The sequence below is a fragment of the Protomyctophum parallelum genome (assembly GCF_964188405.1).
Source record: "Protomyctophum parallelum genome assembly, chromosome: 2".
NCBI classification, from domain to species: Eukaryota; Metazoa; Chordata; class Actinopteri; order Myctophiformes; family Myctophidae; genus Protomyctophum; species Protomyctophum parallelum.
In genome coordinates, this window is record NC_139699.1 from 37,283,721 (window position 1) to 37,296,547 (window position 12,827).

Sequence of the window (12,827 nt, forward strand, 5' to 3'; positions counted from 1 at the left end):
TTGTGGTTGGAACTTGACGCAGAGATGGACTTGATTTGATATAACAGACTTATGACTTATGACATACAGTAGCACAAACACTTAATAAAACAAACTATTCAATCAACTTTCTTACCCTTGGAAAGGAATTTGATTATACAAAATGGTATTCTGTCAAGGAGAAAAACGGCACATATTCCATTACATATATCATTATCAAACGACAAACAATTTATTTTGCAAGGTTTGGAGTTGACACATATTACCATCCTCTTCAGAATGTATCAATTCCAGGCCATTAAGCAAGTCATTTTTGGAAAGGAAAATAAGGTTTCTCGGGACTGCCAAGTGCCAACCCAGGAGGCAGGAGGTGCCGTGGGATTACTGTAAAATGTAACATATTTAATTGCCTGGAATTGTATTGGTACTCTTCTAAGGGCAATATGAGTTTCCCCGCAACATTTACTTGGATAACTGTAAAATGATGGAGAATATACAGAAAGGTTTTTACAGGTAACTGGTAGGGATGTACCGATTTATCAGCCAAAACTCGCCTTGTTGACTGCCATCGGTCACTGACTTTTCTTTTTTTGCTGGAGAGACGGGCAGACCCCGGTTACTGAAAAGAAAGTCTATGGCAATGATCACTCTTAGCTGAGTGTCCTGCTTGGGGTCCGGAGCGTTTACTTTGAAAAGAAATAGTGTTCAAAGCAGGCCCGAGTCGCCTGAATACCGCAGCTAGGAATAATGGAATAGGACCCGGTTCTATTTTGTGGGTTTTGTTATCTGAACTGGGGCCATGATTAAGAGGGACGGCCGGGGGCAATCGTATTGTGCTGCTAGAGGTGAAATTCTTGGACCGGAGCAAGACGGACAAAAGCAAAAGCATTTGCCAACATTGGTATTGGATCTGTCCAGAATTTCCAAGTCTGTGCATCCCTAGTAACTGGCCTATAAGTTCCTATTATCCCATGACACATGAATACTAATGAATACACTTAAAGTTCTGAAACACCAGCAGCATTTTTACTTCATGAGGACTTCATGAGGAGATTAATTTGACTGTCTTCCTGTCCCATTCTTTCTCCTCCTCCTCCTCCTCCTCCTCCCCACTACCCTTCTCCCACTCTTAGGGGATGGTTAAATCAGCAGAATACATTAAGAAGAGACTGGAACAGGAAATGATATTGTCACAAGCCTTTGGAAGAGATTTGGTACATCAATTCACTGATCTGAATAATGACCAATGTCTGGTATTGGATGTATTGGTAGCTATGGATCTAATATGTCTTGTTATGTTATATTTTAACCAGCAATTATCAGGCTAGTAGGAACCTAGCCTGGTACCTTTTTTATCATTGTTATAACAATCAGGGGGTTAGTTAGGGTTTAGTACAATTTGATTTACTTTCTGTCTGTCTGTCTGTCTGTCTGTCTGTCTGTCTGTCTGTCTGTCTGTCTGTCTGTCTGTCTGTCTGTCTGTCTGTCTGTCTGTCTGTCTGTCTGTCTGTCTGTCTGTCTGTCTGTCTGTCTGTCTGTCTGTCTGTCTGTCTGTCTGTCTGTCTGTCTGTCTGTCTGTCTGTCTGTCTGTCTGTCTGTCTGTCTGTCTGTCTGTCTGTCTGTCTGTCTGTCTGTCTGTCTGTCTGTCTGTCTGTCTGTCTGTCTGTCTGTCTGTCTGTCTGTCTGTCTGTCTGTCTGTCTGTCTGTCTGTCTGTCTGTCTGTCTGTCTGTCTGTCTGTCTGTCTGTCTGTCTGTCTGTCTGTCTGTCTGTCTGTCTGTCTGTCTGTCTGTCTGTCTGTCTGTCTGTCTGTCTGTCTGTCTGTCTGTCTGTCTGTCTGTCTGTCTGTCTGTCTGTCTGTCTGTCTGTCTGTCTGTCTGTCTGTCTGTCTGTCTGTCTGTCTGTCTGTCTGTCTGTCTGTCTGTCTGTCTGTCTGTCTGTCTGTCTGTCTGTCTGTCTGTCTGTCTGTCTGTCTGTCTGTCTGTCTGTCTGTCTGTCTGTCTGTCTGTCTGTCTGTCTGTCTGTCTCTCTCTCTCTCTCTCTCTCTCTCTCTCTCTCTCTCTCTCTCTCTCTCTCTCTCTCTCTCTCTCTCTCTCTCTCTCTCTCTCTCTCTCTCTCTCTCTCTCTCTCTCTCTCTCAGGGTAAGGGCACCATGCACTATGGGCTGGTGATAGTAGGGCATTCCCTTGGTGCAGGCACTGCTGCTATCCTCTCCTTTCTGCTGAGACCTCAGTACCCAACACTTCATTGCTACTCCTACTCCCCACCTGGTGGCCTGCTCAGGTGAGTGCATACTGCATCTATATCTGTGTGTGTTACTGTGTTCTATGCAAAGGAAAAAGGAACATCATTGCATTGGGAAAATGCCACATAAGCCTGAACAGGGTGACCTCTTGCATAAATGTTCTATATCTTTTCTTTTCTACAATGTTTCGCCCCTCCAGGCACCTGAGAAAGCCTGGCGGGGCGAAACGTTGTGGTTATAGGTTGAAATAAAAAGGACGGGGAGCATAATTATATCGTGTGCGGACATTCCACTTTTTTCTTCATTTAATTCAAAAAAAGGATAACACCAGATAATGAGTTAAGATCTGTGGTGTATTAATAACTTCAATATTGTTATTGAAGGTTTTTTATTTTTATATCGTCTGCTGTATATCGTCTGCTAATCATTTCGTCCATTGACCACACGCGAGCGTATAGCCTGTACGTGCGCATGTCATGCAGGGAATAATTATGGTATACCATCAGCACCAGTTAAGACGATCAGTATTATAATCAATAATTTCCTCAATGAAACGGCTTCCAGCATGTCCATCTGCAGATTTTTTTTTAAATCTAATTACACAATGCACTTCATTCATTAGTATGGGTGACTCAAAACTACAGAGTGAAGGAAAGGAAACTGACCTTTAATTCAACAACAAGGGATCTCACCAGAGTCCTTGATGTTAAATGCCAGAAAAAAAACCCGAATTGAAACCATTCGCTGTGTGTCTCAGGAAAAAATATCATTCCCCTCTAGCACTCCAACAGGTACTTTTGTTGACTTTGTCTTTACATAATTGGGTACATTAGTCCCAAAATACCAAATATTTTCCATTTGCTTTCCTTAATCCTTGCTAATTCTTCAATTATCCAGAATTGCACTTTTAGTAGAATCGTTTCTCAGGCGGGTGGGAAGCCATCAGAAGGAATCAATCACAACTGGTTGGTCTGTAGGGAATGGAACTGGGAGGGATAGTGTGTTCCTCCAGACACGATATGTCCTCTCGTGAAACTCCTTACTATCAGGTGAAAAGAAGCAGCTGGTGGACTCTATGTGTATCGGAGGTGACATGTGGTTCACTACACCCTCCCCAAGACCAACAGTAGGTGTTGGAAGTGATATGAATTATATACATGTAGGGAATTGGCATAACTAAATTTGGGTTGTAAATGAATGAAAACAAGTCTGATGGACTTTGTTGTTCATCACTATTTGCTAGTGACTTCATGAAATCTGTATTAATTTAGTTTTGATTTCATTGAAGAAATATATTTGATATATTCCCACTGTTTATCACCACCCTCTATGTTTCCTATCCTTTTCACCAGTGAGGATGCTATGGAGTATTCCAAAGACTTTGTCAGCTCTGTGGTGTTGGGGAAAGACCTGGTCCCAAGGTACAGTTCAGTTTTGTCTTCTCAACCTCTCTACGGTATGTTTCATTGTTGTCGACAAACTAACAGCGAACCCATTTCTCCCGATCTCTCATAGGATTGGCCTCTCACAACTGGAGGGTTTTCGACGCCACCTGCTGGAAGTCCTGCAGAAGAGTAACAAGCCAAAGGTGACTTTGCTTTCAAGTGCAGTTATAGTAACAAGCTGCCATATAGGCCATGTACTTGTGTCATCATGCAATGAAATGTATAAAACACACAAAGACATGACTTCCTCTGTAACAGTGGAGGATCATTGCTGGGGGCACCAAGTGCATTCCAAAGTCAGAGCTTCCTGTCGAGGATGATCCCCAGGTGATCCCGACGGCACCCCCCAGCACCCGACTGTGGCTCCACCCCAGTGACCTCAGCATTGCCCTGTCAGCTTCAACGCCTCTCTTCCCCCCTGGCAGGATCATCCATGTGGTGCACAACCACCCCCTAGAGACATGGTGAGAGGGACAAGTTGCTGTCATTATGAGCTGTATACCAGCATTATGTTCAGGTGATATGAATGTAATTAAGAGAGTCAAACTAAACCTCTTGTAATACCCTGGCCTCTCTCCAGCTATGTGAGGTTGATCACATGTCATTAGTTGTTTGGGTAGTAAACCAATGCTTATGATCTAATAATCACTGAAAAGAGCCAAGCTGGCTTGTAATTTTCAAACCCACGCCGCTATCTGGTGGCCAAATATTGTATTTTGGAAGTGGCTTGGCTTTCTTAATGCTACAGTGATGGTGTTACAGGCCCTTGTGGGTTAAAAATATGTGAAAGTGGCAGTAAAAGTTACACATTTAAAATATAAATGTTTTTATCTCTCTCTAGCTGTGGCCAGGAGGAGCCCAACTACTCGGCTCTATGGGGGGACAACAAGGCCTTTGACGAGGTCATCATATCACCTGCCATGCTCAATGAACATATGCCTCACATGGTGTTGGAGGGTCTTAACAAGGTATGTGGATATATCTTTATGCATGAGCAAAGACATGGTTGTTTCTACTATAAAAAAATATTAATACACTGAAGAAATGGGTGAAATTAATTATGTGTCTTGTTGAATTAAAATAATGCATAAATGTTTGGACGTGTACGTGTTCAGGTTGGTGGGTCTAAACTTTATTTACTGTATAGTTGTCAGTAATAAATTGGTCTCTGACACTAATATTTCTTATGCCTTTATTAACTTGTTCTTAAAGGGAAATACCACAATTTAAGAATTCACAACTGTTAAGGTCTCCACACAGTTACAATTTAGTGTCATTGGGCCTGATTCTTCAACGTGTTTCCGCTGATATATTGCCGTGACGCTGGCGGAAAGGCATTTACGTGGATTTCCCACATTAATTTGGAATTCATGGAAATGGCCGTGAACTTGACGCTGACTTTGGTTCGTCGGTAACTCCGCTAAATCCTCCGCCACCTCTTTAGGTGGCGGAGAACTTTGCGGAAGCATACACTTGCATATAGATTTATTCAGAAGGCTTTAGTCTTCATGCTGAATCAATAAATAGTCCCCAAATCTCAGATAAAATATGTAGGCATGTGCCCCCAACATATTGGTCGATCAGCACATAAAAAAACGATATATATATATATATATATATATATATATATATATATATATAAAAGCCGAGTGCACTTGTATGCCTATAATGCATGCATTCTAGAGGCAAGTTAGCCTATAGAGTCCCATAAGGAAACTGCCCCTGCAAGCCCCGACACCTTTTATTTTATTTATTAGGATATTTCTATAGCATGCATGCGCGATTGCGCTGCTCACTGGACAGCCTTCTCTAGGCTACTCGCAGTGCAACGCGTTGTGAGCTTGTAGATCGGCTCTCGCGGACTGCATGTTAAAAAACAAACTCACAATTATAATAAGAACATAGGCCTACACTTATCTGCATTTTGCACTGTACGAATCTAACGTTGTTTCGGTGTGTGTGTGTGTGTGTGTGGGGGGGGGGGGGGGGGGGGCAGACAGCAGCGTGCTGCCGATCCGATTCACATTGGAAAATGAATAGGGCTAATTAGCCCTATATAAAAAATAGAAGACCACATTTATAGCCTAATGAATGCAGCGTGTTTGAAAGTCGGCCAGTCATATCAGTTTTAAACCAGCTCACCTCCACTCGTGAACATGACGGACAGACAGACAGAATTTATAATAATGTATATTGATATTGATCACATGGATGCCACACACAGAATAGTTTAACTCACTGGATAAACTCACTGGATTATAATTTCTTCAGACAAGAGGATCCCAGGCCTACGAGGTAGGCTAGGCCTATAATATATTTACTTATGAATGTATGGGGCTATGGGCTACTGTTCTTTATCGCGCAACAGTGTCGAGGGCCCATGCAGCCCCCCTCCCTCTCTCGCTCTCTCTGAAAAGACGACTTTTGCATTGACAATTGACATATCCGATATTTTAAATATCGGATATGTTTTACCTCTGCATAGGTGTGAGAGAGCACCCGCCTTGGTCCCGAACTTAATTAAATAAATTATAATTATATTGCTTCAGCGGAGCACGCACCGTTGCAAGCTTCGATAGCAGTGACCGCGGCTGTGATCTCAGACAAACTGCTGTCTGCTGAGTCATGCTTGAAGCCTTTTATGGTATGAAATTGGGCGTGGATCAATGCAGATGAGGTTGTCGGGTGCTTTTCCGATCACTTTGCACCCGCTGCATTCAGTATGACATACACCTGCGATACACCTGCGCACCTGTGGTACACACCACTCTCTGAATAACACGTCATCTCAACGTAGCTTGATCGGACGGATAAATACGATATCTGTTTCCGCCACCGTTACACTCTGGCGCATTTCGTTTTTGAAGAATCAGGACCATTGAGTACAAAAATGCACCACCTCACTCCATTTGATTCTGATAAGATTTTGTGCATAGTCAAGACATTGTTCTGTAATTTGTAACAGTACCCAGCAGTGACCCTCAGTTGTTTTAAGCCATTGTATTATTTTCTTTTCACAAAGCCACATTTAACACTACATACACATAGAATAAATGTCCAGCTGATGGCACTTGTGTGAGGAAAATCACCCCAGAGATGCAATTTTAACCTTATTTAGTACATAGGAAACATATTTGAATTAAGCAAATGCAGTGGTATGTCCTTTCAAAATGATTTCTTTCCAGCAAGCTGTCATATTAATCTACACTTTTGATGTTTTGTTCATGCATGTGGCCCAGTCATTGGAGCTAACCACTTCCAACTAACCACTCGTGTTTCTCTTCATGTTGGTCCAGTGGCTAAGCATGGGGGATGTTCACTCCTGGTGGGAGTCATGGGATTCGCTCATCTATGAGCGTATGAGTCATGGCCAAGTCTACATAAACACATACTGTTCACCATGATCAAGACCAGGCAGTATAGATGTGTGCATGCATGTGATGCTCTGTCCAGGTTGCACCAAGGTTTTTCTATTAATGTGCCAAGGTTTCTGTGCATGTTTCTGTGTGTCACTACAAGCCAGGGTCTTGCACCATGGTTTGTGTAGAGAAGGATTACTATGTAAACATGTCTGTGATGTGTGGTGTCTGTGTGAGAGAGAGATACTGTGTGTGTGTGTGTGTGTGTGTGTGTGTGTGTGTGTGTGTGTGTGTGTGTGTGTGTGTGTGTGTGTGTGTGTGGTGCTGGCTGTCGTGTGACAACTCTGGTGTCTTTACAGGTGCTGGAACCATTTTGCCCCTTGTCTGAGCAAGCAGACTCGGTGGAGACGGTGGACATGGAGGTCGAGCAGCCAACACGCACCGTCACCCTGCTCCTAACCCCACATTTACCCTCTAGCAATGTCCTCTCTGTCCCACACAAAGACTCTTCCACACCTCCATCATCTCTTTCAGAGATCCCTTTAACCGCCGCCGCTTGCTCTCCTCTTCCTGCAGGTGTTGGGTCTGTTCCTCCTCTTTCAGGGGACACCTCTGTCTCTGAGCACGGCTTGGAGTCTACCGCGTCTCTTTCTAACATTCCGTCTAATCCCTCAGGAGCCGTCTCCGTTGAGCCTGATTCAGATAGTCCACTCCATGTCCAGTTAGACAACCTCAGCTGTCCTCCTCGTGTAGAGATTGTGGCTGGCTATTTTCGGTCTGACAGCATATCTAAGGAGTCTACCTCTCTGTGAAGCACCTCTCCTCCTCTCCAGAGAGATCTGCTCTGCCATGTATTCCCGTCTGTGGCACAATACCTCATTGGCCGTTAAGCGTAATTTATGCATAGTTGCTCGACAGTGTTGCGTGCTGGAATGACAGACCTAGAAGCATCGTTGTGAGCTTGTAGACTGGCTATTTAAGACCTGCACACCGACGTGCGACTAATTTTGCTGTAGACGTTACCTCCTGTTCTCAGGCTGCCCAGCCCCGTAGCTCCACATGCTGCTTCTATCCCCTGTGCACTAAACAGCCAAGTCCTCAGTGTTAATTGATCCATTTGTAACTCTGTGTGTACAAATTTGTTCTATTTGTTCACTCCCAGAGTTAAATTAACGCTAAATTAACCCCTTCATTTAGCACTTCCCCATTAAAAAGGGAAAATTTGCTAAATGTGAGGCAAATCTGCAAACTAAATGCTTACCACTAGCTTTCTTCACAAATGTTCATAAAGGTGTCTACTATCACAGAAAAAAATGTTCCAACCCAACTCCCTTGGGAAACTTTGTGACAGCTGCTGAAAGTTGGGGTACCATTTACATCCAATATAAGGCAAATATATTATACATTTATATATTTATATAAAGTCATTATACTTTAAGTAGCATGTGACATGTCAAACTAGAGGGTTTTCATGATTCTGAATCCATTGCAAGCATTAGTTTTGCACAAAAATCACTCCTTCGCCTAAATATGGCCATAGCCGTCATCACAAATGACGTGATGAGGTCAGCACATTTGGGCACATTTAGGCAAGTGGCTATGGCCGAATTTAGCTAAGGAGTGTTTTCGTGCAAAACTAATGCTTGGTCCCTTACTCTCCTGGAACTGTAAGACCGGTTACACCATGAAAGTTAATGATAGAAATGTAACAAATGACCTGTAACAATTACGAAATGTACTGTGATGCCCAACATGTGCCCCACCTGTGCACCGAAAAAAGAAAAAAAAACTAATGCTTGGAATGGATTCAGCATCATGAAAACCCCCTAGTTTGATATGTCACATGCTACTTAAAGCATAATGAAATTTTGGGAATGTTGCCTTATATTGGATGTTTATGGTACCCCAACTTTCAGCAGCTGTCACAAGGTTTCCCAAGGGAGTTGAGTTGGAACAAATTCATATGTGATTGTAGACACCTTTTATGAACACATTTGTGAAGAAAGCTAGTGGTAAGCATTTGTTTTGCAGATTTGCCACACATTTTGCTAGTTTTCAAACTACAATAACATGTCTTATAGACATTAGACAAGTAACTCCACAGAGTAGAAAGATAATGAGAACCAACGGTTCCCTTGCCTCAACCGTTGAATGTGGTTGACAATCATACTGGCAAATCATTTTACTCTTAGTAAGATTTCAAGTTTTACTTGTTTTTATGACACAGATTAGGAACACATGACACCTGTGGCCCCATTTTCTACTCTGAGATACATAACCCACTAGTCCCTATCAGTCCAGACACACCTGGACCCTTCCTTGTCTATGAAGAGATGAATTGTTTACGACAGTGTTTAGGGTTATACATACCATTACCACACCCTGCTGTGAATAATATAATACAGATATATTCCATGCCTTGTACTTCATTCACTCACTCATTTTAGTCACTCTGTCTTTTTTTGTATATGGCTGCTTTTGTTGCCATCACACGTGACAGTGAACCTTCAATAGCTTTAACACGTCCTGATATAGTCTACATGTTATTTATTTTCAGCGCTAAAAAAACAATCGTAACCAGTCTTTGAAACCCTGGCTTCCGTCTGTTTCCCTCCAAATGCAGATTAAGGTCAAGCACTCCAGCATGCATGCACTCGCTACACGTGTTACTGGAGCTATCTTCTTTTCTATATTTTTCAGGTTTCCATGACAACTGCATTTCTTCCACACTAACTCTTCCCTCTTCATTCCTGGCTGGTTTGTCTCTGGGTTCCTATTGACTATCGCTCCAAAACTCTCTTTGTGCTACTCCTAACAATTCTTTGCTCTTTCTCTCCACTTTTTATCAGCATGATTTTTTTCCAGAAAAGTTCTATTTATTCCTAACTCTGCAGCAGATGGAGGCACAGTAATGCTTAATTTATGCTCCAGCGAGCAACACACGTTACTATGAAACTTGTCTTTTAGGGATCTTCAAACATACAAATATAAATCATATGGGTTTTTTATTTCAGTATTGTCTGTCTTTGCAGATTAGCCAGGCTGTCGTATCCTCATTATGTATAGACAATCTATCAAATGATACAGAGCCTAGGCAATTTTTAAAAGAAAATGGCTAAACTAATTTATCAGCTAGGTGGCTATTTATGCTTTTCGTCATACAACGAAGTATATAGGCCTTCAGTAAGAGGTTCCATGGCATTGTGTTTGCTGAGAACAACGATGGTACAGTATATCAGCTGATAAAGAAAGTAACCTTTACTGTCTCTTTGACAGCAGTCTTTTCTGGGTGGGATGTGGGGTCACAGTATGTCGTCTCATTTCCCCCCATTTTAATTGCATGGCTGTTATTGGCCCCTCATCTTATTGGGAATGTGGTTTGATATTGACCAGGCCTTCTCTACCGTTTCATCTGATTCTGCATGTTGTGGTGTGATCACCATGTTTTCTTTCTCATCCTTTTCAGTCTTTTCCATCTCAAACACATAACACTGTTAATTGTACCCATGTTATCCTTTTAAACAACATTTACACTCTTTTTTTATTACCATAATAGGATATGCCATTTTGCAGTTATTTCTGTTCCATTGTAATAACAATGTTGTTATTTTTTTGCATTTCTATTTATATCATTGTATTTCCAGCATGTATTAACTCATTAAAGATGAGCAACTGTATGTAACTTGTTGATGTGGTTTGCTATCTGTGTTTGCATTGTTCAATTTATTTAACATAATAGACAACATATTTCTCTTGGGTTAGGATATTAGTGATCATTTTGAAGTTACATAACATCTTTTCACTCACCGTTCTTTATCAAAGGTCTTGCATGAATCCCACTGGAACATCTATGACTCCATTGTGGGTGTTGAATGTCAGAGTAGGTCCAAGTTATTTTACTTTAATGTACTTTAATATATTCAAGCTACATCTTGATCTTGGTCTATTACTCACAGTAGTGCTTCTGTACAGTAAAATATAATGATCATTCCAGATTTAGGTTTCAATGTAGTATATGTCCTGGGCTTGGTTAATTGTATTAACATGCAGTATAACCAGCCATTGGTGGATTGTGTCCATCTGTCTGTCTTGCGTTTAATTACTTAACCCATACATCACACGATTGAAGTTTCACAATCATCACTGACATCACTGTGTTTTGATGTTCAAGCATTCTCAACTAATATTGGAGGGTTATACTATTTTTTTCTCTCCCAAGTCTGTGCCACTTCCTGTATATGTGTACTCCAGTCCCTGTGTTTTTCATCCCACTGTTAACCTGAGGAGGGTCCCTGTGTTTTTCATCCACTGTTAACCTGAGGAGGGTCCCTGTGTTTTTCATCCCACTGTTAACCTGAGGAGGGTCCCTGTGTTTTTCATCCCACTGTTAACCTGAGGAGGGTCCCTGTGTTTTTCATCCACTGTTAACCTGAGGAGGGTCCCTGTGTTTTTCATCCCTCTGTTAACCTGAGGAGGGTCCCTGTGTTTTTCATCCCACTGTTAACCTGAGGAGGGTCCCTGTGTTTTTCATCCACTGTTAACCTGAGGAGGGTCCCTGTGTTTTTCATCCCTCTGTTAACCTGAGGAGGGTCCCTGTGTTTTTCATCCCACTGTTAACCTGAGGAGGGTCCCTGTGTTTTTCATCCCACTGTTAACCTGAGGAGGGTCTCTGTGTTTTTCATCCCACTGTTAACCTGAGGAGGGTCCCTGTGTTTTTCATCCACTGTTAACCTGAGGAGGGTCCCTGTGTTTTTCATCCCTCTGTTAACCTGAGGAGGGTCCCTGTGTTTTTCATCCCACTGTTAACCTGAGGAGGGTCCCTGTGTTTTTCATCCCACTGTTAACCTGAGGAGGGTCCCTGTGTTTTTCATCCACTGTTAACCTGAGGAGGGTCCCTGTGTTTTTCATCCCACTGTTAACCTGAGGAGGGTCCCTGTGTTTTTCATCCCTCTGTTAACCTGAGGAGGGTCCCTGTGTTTTTATCCCACTGTTAACCTGAGGAGGGTCCCTGTGTTTTTCATCCCACTGTTAACCTGAGGAGGGTCCCTGTGTTTTTCATCCCACTGATAACCTGAGGAGGGTCCCTGTGTTTTTCATCCCTCTGTTAACCTGAGGAGGGTCCCTGTGTTTTTCATCCCACTGTTAACCTGAGGAGGGTCCCTGTTTTTCATCCCACTGTTAACCTGAGGAGGGTCCCTGTGTTTTTCATCCCACTGTTAACCTGAGGAGGGTCCCTGTTTTTCATCCCTCTGTTAACCTGAGGAGGGTCCCTGTGTTTTTCATCCCACTGTTAACCTGAGGAGGGTCCCTGTGTTTTTCATCCCACTGTTAACCTGAGGAGGGTCCCTGTGTTTTTTTCATCCCACTGTTAACCTGAGGAGGGTCCCTGTGTTTTTCATCCCACTGTTAACCTGAGGAGGGTCCCTGTGTTTTTTTCATCCCACTGTTAACCTGAGGAGGGTGGTCTCGTCACATCAACCACATACCTGCTCCTTCCTTTCACCTTATTGTGAGGAGTTTCACAGGGAGAGTGCAATATACTGTAATGGTACCCTGGCCATACAGTAGGAGTCGCTTGTGCAGCAACAAGGAGACAATCCCCTGCCGGCTTCCCACCCGTAAACACACGTACACACAAAAAAGAGATTTAATCAATTTTAGATATACACGCACATTGCTGATTGAATGCATTAAGGGTTATTTGAAATTGGCATTTTGTTTTCATTAGCTAAATGATCATCCTGATTATTATTTGCTTAATATTGCAATAAGGATTATTGGTCATGATTATGGGTGATTTC

At 42.5% G+C, this 12,827-nt stretch overlaps 1 protein-coding gene across 1 annotated transcript in view; it reads left to right on the forward strand.

Annotated features, from left to right (window-relative positions):
- The window catches only part of dagla (diacylglycerol lipase, alpha), a 59,100-nt gene that overhangs the window by 39,241 nt on the left and 7,032 nt on the right, over positions 1 to 12,827 (forward strand). The window contains exons 13-18 of the mRNA XM_083760057.1: positions 1,113 to 1,193; positions 2,118 to 2,260; positions 3,575 to 3,643; positions 3,738 to 3,810; positions 3,926 to 4,131; positions 4,509 to 4,635. Of these exons, the coding sequence (XP_083616183.1) occupies positions 1,113 to 1,193; positions 2,118 to 2,260; positions 3,575 to 3,643; positions 3,738 to 3,810; positions 3,926 to 4,131; positions 4,509 to 4,635 (699 nt within the window). The remainder of the gene's footprint in view (positions 1 to 1,112; positions 1,194 to 2,117; positions 2,261 to 3,574; positions 3,644 to 3,737; positions 3,811 to 3,925; positions 4,132 to 4,508; positions 4,636 to 12,827) is intronic.